Below are 11,332 nucleotides of genomic sequence, written 5' to 3'. Positions count from 1 at the left end.
TGACTTCACTTTTGTCCTCATGAGTAGATGTTAAATCTTGTAATGAAGCCTTTCCCGACTACCTGGGACAAAGCCCTAACTTGGTTAGCCTATCATTAGAGGGGATTGATGGCCCTTTTTCGTCTTTTTGACACCCTTCAGTCCCTTCCTAGTCGTTGTTGCATTTTCTTTTCCTTTCAAATCTTCAGTTTTCATCTTTTTGGAAACCTTGCACTAACACCTAGTTTTTGAGGCTTTATTTAGATTGTGATTGATGAGCGCAAGGGCCAAGAAACAAAACTCCTCCTCTTCCGTTGTATAGCTTCTTCACTTATTTATTTGTTTTTGAGTTTGTCAATTTTATTCTCTTCTCAACAAATATGTTTATCACTTGCCTCTTGTTTGCAGACATGGGAACGGCAGCTGATAGAACACAGTTTGATGCTCATCAATTTGATGCGAAGCCAGATGAGCTGTATGTTACTTGCTTCTTAATTGTCATCTTTAAGTTTTTCTGTAATGTACTTGATAATCGGCATATGCTCAGTATATGTTTTTTTTATCTCTTTTTATTCGTTTTGTCATGGTTATATCTTGGTTTGACTTGATATGGGGATATAGGTTAGCGGTACATGGACAAGACCTTCAGTTCTTATTATGAGGTTCATGAGAGTTTTGAAGCTATGGGACTACAATAAAGATCTTCTTAGAGGCATATTTGATTCTTTAATTTTGCCTTTTTCTAATATTATCTGGTGCTGTGCATAGCTTAGGACAATGATATGTCATGTTTCTTTGTTTACTACCAGTGGCTTTAAGAATCCTTCTGCAATTCTACAAAGAGGAATTGTTTCCTTCTGTAAGGGACTTGATGTTATTCAGCAAGCACAGGCAGGGCCTGGAATGACTGTAGCTTTATGTTCTGGAATTTTACAATGGCTTGTGTATAGTTTCCATGAGTGTCAGGCTTTGGTTCTTTCTCCAACTAGGAAAGGAGCACAGAAAATTGAAAAGATGTTGCGAGCACTGGGATGCTATCTGGTTGTGAAGGTTTATGCTGCTACTGGAGCAACTAGCGTTTGTGAGGATCAACAAGATTTTTCAAATGGCTTCCATGTCACTGTGGGTACTCCAGGTTGCATTCTTGACATGTTACTGCTCCTCCCTGGCTTCCTTGGGATGTTTGGGTTGGGTCATGCAGATGTGATGCTGGATCAGGTTCTCTTTTGGCCTAACATAAAATTGTGTTTGTTGCTATTTCTTCTGTTCTTATATTAGGATGGATTTTGAACTATAAAATCTTTTTTGTGACAAAGATGTTTGCATGGCTACTGAGGTGGTTGTTGACTGGTTTGCCGACCAAGGGAAGGGGCCTTCTTTCTTTCTTTCTGTTGATGGCAACTGTTGTATTTGATATTTGATTACCTGTCTTCAAACCTTTTGTGGTGATTGTCCTTTCTTTCTGTTCTCATGTGCATTTCGAATCTCTTTAGTTGGATTTGGATGTATACCATTTTTCCTTGCACACACAATAGACCAAAATTGACATGAAATTTTACCGTACAACTATGGTTGCATGTCCATGACAGAGATATGATTTAAGGCATATGCTTAATGGACAGCCATAAGGGGAGTCCATCATATGCTCCCTCTCTATTGTGGACTTATGTTCCCATTTATTTGATGTAGATTTTGATTGCCAAAGCATGCTTAAGTTTATTGATAACAATCATAATCTGTGGTTGCAGGTTTTTGACATCTTCAAACGTCTTCCTTCAAGGATTCAGGTTGGGCCCTTTTCTACTACAACTAACGTTGCTTTATCTTCTTTATTGCAGTTCATGACTTATGAAAATGATAATTTGCTAGGAATAAACAGTTGAAACTTTCTTCAGGTCAGGAAAGTATTCCAGCTTCTTCCATCCAAGATACTGGATGGGCTTTCTCTGCTACAATGCCGTAAGATTCAGTATAAACCCGCAAGGATTCTTCTGAAGCAAGATGAGCACATCGGCAAACATATTAAGCAGTTCTACGTTGATGTGGAGGAAGAAATGAAGTTGGAGTCCCTGGTCAAATCTCCATGATGCTTCGGCCACCACTGAAAGCATCATCGTCTTTGTTACGGCAAGCACAAAGCTCTCTCTTTGACTGACAATACTAGGACATGGCTCAGAACAAATGGGATGCGCTCATGCATGAACTCGAATCGGGATGTTCTCGTGTTCTTGTCGCCACCGATCATAAATTATGATCTCCCAGCTCGTGCTAGAAGAAGTGTATGTTTTGGCAGGAGGAAGGATGCTATATGACAAAGAGGATGTGCTCATGAACTCTCTGCTACTTCTGCCTTTGGAAGGTATTTATGTCCTTTCCTCCTTGTATAGATTCAATTAGTTGCAATATTTTGGTTTATTATTGTTATTAACATATTGAGGGCATGAAATCTCATCTTACAAATTCAAAAGGGCGTCTGCAAAATAGTTTTTGTAAAAATTAAAGCATGATGGCTCAGATTCTAATGAAAAATAAAAATCTTTTTATATTCTTTTTTCTTTGAAAAAAAGAGAAAATTCTCTGCATATTTTTTATTTAAAAATTCTATTTTTTTTTTTGCATAATTTATAAAACAATTAATTCTAATAGTCAATTTTGAATCTTTTCCCTGCAATGAAATGAAAGGTCTTAACGTAGAAAGCAATTACAAAAGAATGGGTTTGGGTTGTGGGTTAGGGTTGTTAACCTTTTAAGATCTACGCACGTGATTTGATTTAATCTGAGCCAACAACTCTTCCATTCCAATCATAATCTCCCTTCCTCACGAGCTCACCGTTGATAAATACCCAACCGACTCACGGTACATCCTCCCTCCTCTTCCCCGCCGCTCTCTTCCTCACCCACGTCGCGAAAGAGAAGAGAAGGAACTCTTGATGGGGGCGTCGAGGCTGGTGATAGCTTCGATCGTGTTCTTCCTCCTTGTCGCCGGAGTTTGGGCGGAAGAAGCAGCGATCGGCGATGGGATCGCGGAACCTGAGCCATCCGATTCCGCGTTGAAGCGGGAATTGGAGCTGCTCAGATCGAAGATCCAGGACTTAGGTCAGTCCGGAATGGATCTCGGTTCTTTCCCGTATAGGGCCGTTGATCCGGTTCTCGGTCGCGCTTTGTTTCAACTTTGCATCCCGGTGGCGTTTCTTTTGTGCTTTCTCTCGACTACGTTGCTAATCATTATAAATCAAAACACGAACTTTCTCTCCTAGATAATATGTGGTAGCATGGTGATAATCAGGTTTGATATGATGACTGCTGCATCAAAACACTATTTTTTCTCTCCTAGATAATATGTGGAAGCATAGTGATAATTAAGTTTGATATGACGATCGCTGCCAGAATTTTGATCCTCATGGAGGAAATATAGTAATCATGAATTTTACCCTTTTTTTGGTGTCATATATTAGAGATAACGCCACCTTTTGAATCTGGGAACTGGAGATGAGTAATTTTTGTGTGTATTCGTTATTGCATGCTATGATGTTTTATTTGTACAATAATGGCAATATACAATTTATCCACATTAGTTTCTCACTAATGATTTTTTTTTTTTCTGTTTTGGTGATCTTTACTTTAGAGATTGGTATCTCCGATAGGACCCGTGAACTAAATAATAGAGATGACCGCATCAAAAATCTGGAGAAGATTATCCAAGAGAAGTCAGCAACAATTTCCACATTGAATAGTCAAATAGAATCGCTCCAGGTTAACTTTATATGGATGATAGTGTTCTCTCATATGGATTGCCGGATCTTCATGTTGTATTTTCTTCTTTTGCCTTTTCAGAAAAAGGGTGCTCTTGATGCTGAAGAGTTATTAGGGAAAGCATATACTCGAGCTGCTGGACTTGAGAAGCAAGTATGACAGTAGACTAGTTATGTATTACACTTTAAACTGCTGTACTTGTGACACACACCTACCCTGGGCAGGTTGACAATCTCAGAAATGAGCTTGAAACACAGAGCAATAACAGAGGTGCTTTGGAGGCTCGAGCTAGTGAAGCGGAGAAAAAAGTGCAAGAACTGATTTTGAAACTAGAAAATGTAAGTATTTCAAAGTTTCATGCGATTACTTTATGCTTGTGTCATATGCTTGGTACATATCTACATGTCGCTGTTTGTGTTACAATTTTTATCTAATGCAGCATATTTTAATTAGTGTTGTCATTTGTTAGCAATTGAAATTTTGACATGAAGCAAGCACTACACTTGTAATGTCTAAGCTATATTGGAGAAGATATGTTGCTGTTATATACGTATATATTACAAATTTTAGATTGTGTTACAACTGCAAACAACTCTTTGTTTTACTATTTCATGTACTTGAAAATATTCATGCACCAACACTTTTTAACTCATTCTAAAGTGTAGCTGCTGACAACTCATCGTAAAACATATTAATGTGGGTGGTCACTGTATATCAGATGTTCTGGGAGTAAAATTGGTTCAAGGGTATGTGCTAATGTGCTAGCTTGGTAATCTACAATCTAGGGAAAACTTACAGAGTGGACAATTAGGGTCGTCTGAGATGATGATAGACACAATAAGAGAGAATTAACATAATATTTTTTTCATGCAAAATTTGTGCATAGGGAATTAATCTAGAGAATGGAGAATACTATATATATATATATATGTATATATATGTATATATATATATATATTTGTATATATATTTATATGTATGTGTATATATATATATATATATATATATATATATATATATATATATACTTTATTTACATCATTGAAAATCCTAAAATGTGGTAAAAATTGATTGTAGAGGAAGATTTGGGATTTGGTACTTGTTATTGAGATTAAAAGAGTTGGCTCTGGAATCATGGTTCTTAAGTTTGCCCTGAGAAAAGAGAACTAGTAATATTCAAATGTATGCTCCTGGAATTTGATTAGCAGATTATATCAAATGGAAGCTCGGAAATATGCATGAGAATAAGATATCACATAAAGGAAAATACTTTTACCTACCACATTGGAAAGTATCTATCAGAAAAGATCTTGAAACGTGGAGCACACAAAGAAAAGAACATAGATGACATGGTTGTCAACTTTGACATGACTAATGATAGTACTTGCCATACTTCAGGAGAACAAATGAATCTGATTACATATAAGAACATACTGCTTATTGTCATTTGGTTTTTCCCTTTAGAGGTTAGGTAAAATAGCTTTAGTAACACTAGGCATAGGAATGAAAATGGAAAAAAAAAAAAAAAAGATTGAAAAGTATTCAACAACTGAGTGGTGGAATTTGAAAGGTGAAGAGACAGAGAGAGTTGGTTGTGAATTGGATAAAACTAGTAACAGATTATGTATGAGGAATAATAATATTCTATTTTGAGACTGGCAAGCTAACTGTGTGAATGGTTGTTTGTTGATCTAATATTTATTGTAGGATTTGCATCAAGATTTTTAATTTTGTACCGTACTGGTGTATGGCGTACCGAGGCATACTGCTCAGTATATGTATTTTTATATACATATGTTTATATACATATGTATATAAAAATATGTTTATATACGTATGTTTACTCATAAACATATGTATTTTTATATGTTTCTGAGTAATAATTACTAAAAAAATTGTTTATAAAAATATCCCCTTTCCATCTCGAGAGACGGAAAGGGGGTGATGGCGGGGCGGGCGAGGATGCAACACGTCGCCTCCTTCCCCAGCTCGAACTCATCTCCCGTGAGGTACTCCGTAATGCTCCCACGATAGCCGGATCCAGTGGGGATCTAGCCTAGGGCGAGCTCATCTCTCGCTCTCCCACCGCTGCCGCCCTCAGCGACTGTGAGGAAGAAGACCAAGATAACAACGAGAGCGAGAAGAGGAAGCAGCAGTCCTACTTGGGCTAGGATCCCTTCCTTCGTCGTTGACCGCGACCTCCCCATCCACAGCGGCTATGATCCCTCGCCCCCTACCACATTTCGCCCGATGGAGCGAGGACCCGCCCCCTACAGTGTTCCGCCCGATGAAGCGAGGACCTGCCCCCTATTGTGTTTCGCCCGACGGAGCGCTTCTTTGTGTCCCGCCACGTCCAACCCTCTTCTCTGTCAAGCCTTTTTCGTCCAACGAGCGCCGCAACCTTGTCTTCCTCGCCATCATGCTCTTCGTTCTTTCTGCTTACTGATACCACCTGGTAGTGAGCGGTCCACGTATCGGTCAGCTGGCGGACCGGTACGTATCGCTTGGTACAGGTGGTACAATTCGAAATTTAAAACCTCGATTTGCATAACATTCTTATTGTTACTTAACAAATGTTACGAAACTTGTTGCTTATATGGTCTCATCCTGTTTTTGATAACATGTTTTACTACTGCTTAATCAGGATCAAACAGTACACATCATTTACTTGTTTGGTGGGGTTTCCCTGGGACCCTTGAGTTAGTAAAGTATTTTACTCGCTTGGCAGCTTTGAAGAAACCATATCATGTTACTTGCCAAACATTATGAATGTTGAGCTGACCCGATAACCAATTAACCTAAGAAGAACATACTAAATATGCAATCTGTCACCATGTCTAGTACTCGAAACATCATTTTTTTCTCTTTATTTTTTCAATTGTGATACTTGCCATGGCACATGCAAGATGTTTCCTAGTGGTATCAAGGCATAACTGTGCCTTTTATGCATTATGTCCAGGTGTCCTGTTTTGGTATATCCGTGCTTTTGGAACCAGATTTGTTTTTTTGCGACGCAAGTAACCCACCTATCTTTATATTACCGTATGTCACTAGAATCTTTGCTGCAAAGCCAGAGGCCAGAATGGGGATAAGGTTAGCAACACGACACAAAGCCTGTGAAACCATGATTGGGAAATCTACTTTGTGACTCTTTAAGACATGGGGGTCTGGATGAGTCTTATATGACAATGGAAATGGAGAAGGTGCCTAAGCAATAAAAAAAATGTGGTTGCTGGTTTGACATATTGGATTCTCTTGGCTTTCATTGGCAGTTTGGTCCTATACATGTGACCATATATTCTATAGAGGAAAGCTGCTTATAAAGAAACGAAAACTGATTTTGACTTGAAATTTAATATTGAGCATTTTACTCTAGTATCGAGATGTACCAAGCTTTTTCTTTTGGCTTTCTACCTGAGGAAGTCACACAAACAGACTCTTATTTTAATTGATAAAAAAGACAACACTTTTTGTTTATCTCAGAAAGTGATTGTGTCTTCCATACTTCTTAGTCTGAAAATTTTAATGGACCTGATATTCTCAAATCCTAGAGTTTATATTGGCTGCTAGTATAAGTTCTTCCATTTATATGTGTAGCTCGAGAAGACAAATGATGAGCAAAAGCACCTAATTAGGAAAACTGAACGGGCACTTCAAGTAGCAAAGGTTTGTCATATCTACCTAATTATAATTTATTTCATATGGATCTTCATATATTTGCTAAATGCTTTTCAGGAAGAGCTAATAATTGTACAACTTGAAGCAACAGCCAAGTTGGAAGAGCTGACAAAGGTGAGGTTTTAAACTAATGATTCCATTAGCTTGTTTGCACCCTTTCCTTCTCTAAGTTTTTGATAGTTTGTAGCTTTTAGATGTATAGGTTTTGCAGTTTCAGTCTTAACAACTTTTGACTGAATTATCCTGTTGGATATTCTGAGCTGATTTTGAGAATCTCAAATGAGATATTGGACGACAGTTTTGAAGTGATCTCGTATCTGATTTTTTTTTAGTTCAGTGGAAGTGTTCATTCTGCAGATGTCTATGAAAGAGAACTAGAGAGATCAGATTTCACTCTTACTTTCATACCAAGAAAGAAACAAGGAACTATAGTTACCACATTTCATGTGTATTTTATAAAGAAATGAACAGTGGAATGTTGAGTACCCTGGAATTTTCATTCCTGTCAAGTAAAACTACTTTATTCACTTTGGTAGACTGAAAAGGAATGTCCTTTGTGGTGTCATCCTATATGTTCTATGACCTGAATTTATGATTTTAGTCTGACCAGGGATCAATTTGCTCCTAGTTTCCTTTGCATTTGATACATATGCATTAAGGTTTACGTGCCAGTTGGTGTGGGTCAACTCATGTAGCCAGGCCAAATTTTGGCTTGTCTATGCAGGCACAGAGAATGTGCAATCCAGCATACCACAGTATGAGTTGTGCAGAAGGTTATCAATTTCTATGTATGCGTTGATCCTTTGGTAATCGAATACCCTCGTTACAAAATGTTAACTTTATCATTGCACTTCTCTCTCACATGGTTTTAGATCACAAGATTTGCTCATTATTTTGTTTGAAATGTACTTGTTAGCATCATTATTTTGTTTAAACTTGTGAAAATGTGAGAGAGAAAGGATCTTGATGAGTTGATTTTTCCCTCAACTTGTAAGATATCAATGACTTTATTATTTCATGCCAATACGACAATCTTGACACCATTCATTTTATTTCTAAATGTAACTTTTATTTTACAATTGGGGTCGATTTGAAATAAGAGAAATGATCGAGACCATTCATTTTATTTCTAAATGTAACTTTTATTTTACAATTGGGGTCAATTTTGTGCACAATCGAATATTCTGGAAACTACACTTTTTTTTCCCCTCTCTTTTGGGGAGATTTTAGCACCTTGTTGTTGTTAAGCTGCTTAATGTTTGATGTACATTGGTTTCTTCATATTATTTGTGATCAAGGTTTATCATACTATGGTGTACCGCTCGGTATAGGCGGTATATACTGCTCAGTATGGGCGATATATACTAGTCCGATAGGGGACTAACATAGGTGGTACATCGGTATACCCCCATGTATTGTGTGTCAGTACACTAGGTACAGCTCAGTATGTACCGTACCGACAACTGATTAGTATACCGGTATGGACCGGTAAGGCGAATCATGTTTGTGATTACCCACGTGTAATAATAATTCACTTTTTGTTTCTGATTGCATAGTTGACAGAAGTCACAATATCTCTTTGTTGTTTGCCAGATCCATGGAGCTTGGTTGCCTCCTTGGTTTGCAACTCATATAAGTTATTGTCAGGTATGTCCCTTACATGATAGTTTGTACATATGTATATGCATGAGAATTTTCTCTTAGATATAGTTGTAATTCCATGCTTCAGAATCTTGTAGAAACCCATTGGAAGGAGCATGGCAAACCTGCTTTGGATGTTGTCCTCCAAAAGGTTGTTTATCATAATGCATCATGATTTTTAATTAATTTAATACTCTTTGATATTAAATTAAGTCTTTTAAGTCTCAAATTTGTTGCAGGCATCAGATAAATCAGCACAGGCACAGAAATGGCTTGAACCACACTTGGAAATTGTTAAAACTGTAAGTTACTGATCAATATTTCAAATAGTTGAGGTTTTATATTCTTTCTACCTTAATCTGTTTAATACCATAATATTGTACATGTTTTATGATTGTAAATACTAAATACTCCTAGTCCTGGACAAGGTTTAAAATCTTGGTCCAATTCTGATACTGATCAAGACTAGTATGACAATGGTATAAATCAATATACTGACACTTATTATGGGGTGGTACCATCCAGACCAAAGAAAGAATGTGAAAAGGGGGGAGGAGGAGAGCAGATGCTGAGGTGACAGCAACAGAGGAGAGAGAGGAGGAAAAGGAAGAGAGAGTGCTGTTCACAGCCTTCAACAACTGTCAGTAGCTATTGACAGTTGTATACAGTCAGTCCATATTTAAAAAAATTATATATATATATTACAATAGGTGCATACAAAACGGGAAGTGTATAGTTCAATACACCCCGTTCTGAACAGCACCATGTGTTGGTCTCTTGTCAGACCAGTAGATGACATGTCATGCTGGGTATTATGCCTCGTATTTAGAACCTTGCTCCTGGCTACGAAATTCTCCTATCTATATTGGAATTATTTGACTTATTTTACTCTTCCAAGTGGTTTAATGGCATGATGATTTCATGTGAGTAAAATAGGAAGCAGAATTTTGGTTCACTAGTTCCTTCATGGACATTCATCCAGCATACATGTTTGAATAGAAAATCCCTTCAAAGAAGATAGTTCTTGAAATACAGTTTGGTTCAATTCCAATAATTCTTTTCTTTGCTATGAAGAGATGGGTTCCTGCTGTTAAAGAAAGATGGGTAATTCTTGTCACAAGTGCTGAGCCTTATGTGCAACAAGTATCCACAAAAACCATGGAAGTTTATGAGACATCAAAGAATATGATAGCACCACATGTACAAAAAGTGGCAGATCCATACTTGCAGGTATTTTTAAGCAGTTCTAAACAGTGATTTTTAAAGTCCTTTATGAATTTGACTATGATGTTTCATTGTTCTTTTTATATTTAGCACTTATGCCTGCAAATTTTTCATATATTATGGCATTAGGAAGCCAAGAAACTTTCAAAACCTTACATCGACCAAGTTGCTACTGTCACCAAGCCTCATGTTGAAAAAGTGAGAATTACTTTGAAGCCCTACACTAAACGAGTAGTTCTTGTTTACAGAAAGCTTCATAAATCAGTGGCAGCTTACCACCGTCAGGTCAGTGTTCATGCTCACCTTTTCTTATAAATTAATTCAATCAGCTATTTTTGGTGTAGTTTGGTTTTTATTTCTTTATGAGTCATTGAATTTAGCATGGCCACAGGTGCACAATTCTTGAAGTTAACAATAGATTTTATTTAAAAGTGCATTTCCTTGCGACATTTAACTGTTTACTTCCATATAAACTGATTAGCCATTAATGAGCAAACTGTTGCAAATGGAATGATGAAAACTGATCAGAACAACTGGTTAGGAGTTTTACATACCAAGTTCTTGGAGTTTATATCAAAATTTGCTTATCCTTGATGTTTCAATTTCATTCTTTTTCTCCCTCCTGCTCCTTGTGTCTCTCAAGATCTGAAGTTGCAGGAGCCTCAAGTGCTAGGCTGTCTTATAGTTAATTTTAGTCACCATCGTGATGTCATTATATCGAAATTTTCTGCCTATACCTCCCATGTTCTCTTGCACTTCAAGAATGATTATTCTTATGATAGTATACTCAACCGTGGGCCCTTTTTTCCTTGGTTGCATCGAAATGTTTTCACAACTATTTTTTTAGATGAGGTATAGGACTTACTTTCAATTCTAGATTAACTTATCTATGGAATGCATCATCATATTCTTGGCTATGAACATTTTAGGAGCCATTTTCATTCTACAACCTTCATTCCATTTGTGGCAGCTCCCGCTGAACAAGATGTATGAGTCCACCAAAAGCATTGGTATTCTAGGATCTAGTAGTTGGCTAGCATGGGAGTGTTGCACCGAG

At 37.3% G+C, this 11,332-nt stretch overlaps 1 protein-coding gene and 1 pseudogene across 1 annotated transcript in view; both read left to right on the top strand.

The window, feature by feature from the left end:
* Window positions 1-389: 389 nt before the first annotated feature.
* On the top strand, window positions 390-2,326 carry LOC103998131 (eukaryotic initiation factor 4A-15-like; annotated as a pseudogene).
* Window positions 2,327-2,805: 479 nt separating this feature from the next.
* The window catches only part of LOC103997891 (uncharacterized), a 9,692-nt gene continuing 1,165 nt past the window's right edge, over window positions 2,806-11,332 (top strand). The window contains exons 1-11 of the mRNA XM_009419226.3: window positions 2,806-3,075; window positions 3,605-3,732; window positions 3,814-3,885; window positions 3,957-4,070; window positions 7,330-7,398; window positions 7,468-7,524; window positions 9,004-9,057; window positions 9,140-9,202; window positions 9,291-9,353; window positions 10,126-10,281; window positions 10,405-10,560. Coding sequence (XP_009417501.2) covers window positions 2,910-3,075; window positions 3,605-3,732; window positions 3,814-3,885; window positions 3,957-4,070; window positions 7,330-7,398; window positions 7,468-7,524; window positions 9,004-9,057; window positions 9,140-9,202; window positions 9,291-9,353; window positions 10,126-10,281; window positions 10,405-10,560 — 1,098 coding nt within the window. The 5' untranslated portion in view covers window positions 2,806-2,909. The remainder of the gene's footprint in view (window positions 3,076-3,604; window positions 3,733-3,813; window positions 3,886-3,956; window positions 4,071-7,329; window positions 7,399-7,467; window positions 7,525-9,003; window positions 9,058-9,139; window positions 9,203-9,290; window positions 9,354-10,125; window positions 10,282-10,404; window positions 10,561-11,332) is intronic.

The sequence above is a fragment of the Musa acuminata genome, chromosome BXJ2-9 (genome assembly GCF_036884655.1).
Source record: "Musa acuminata AAA Group cultivar baxijiao chromosome BXJ2-9, Cavendish_Baxijiao_AAA, whole genome shotgun sequence".
In the NCBI taxonomy this organism is placed as follows: Eukaryota; Viridiplantae; Streptophyta; class Magnoliopsida; order Zingiberales; family Musaceae; genus Musa; species Musa acuminata.
This window is presented reverse-complemented; position numbering and strand designations above follow the sequence as displayed.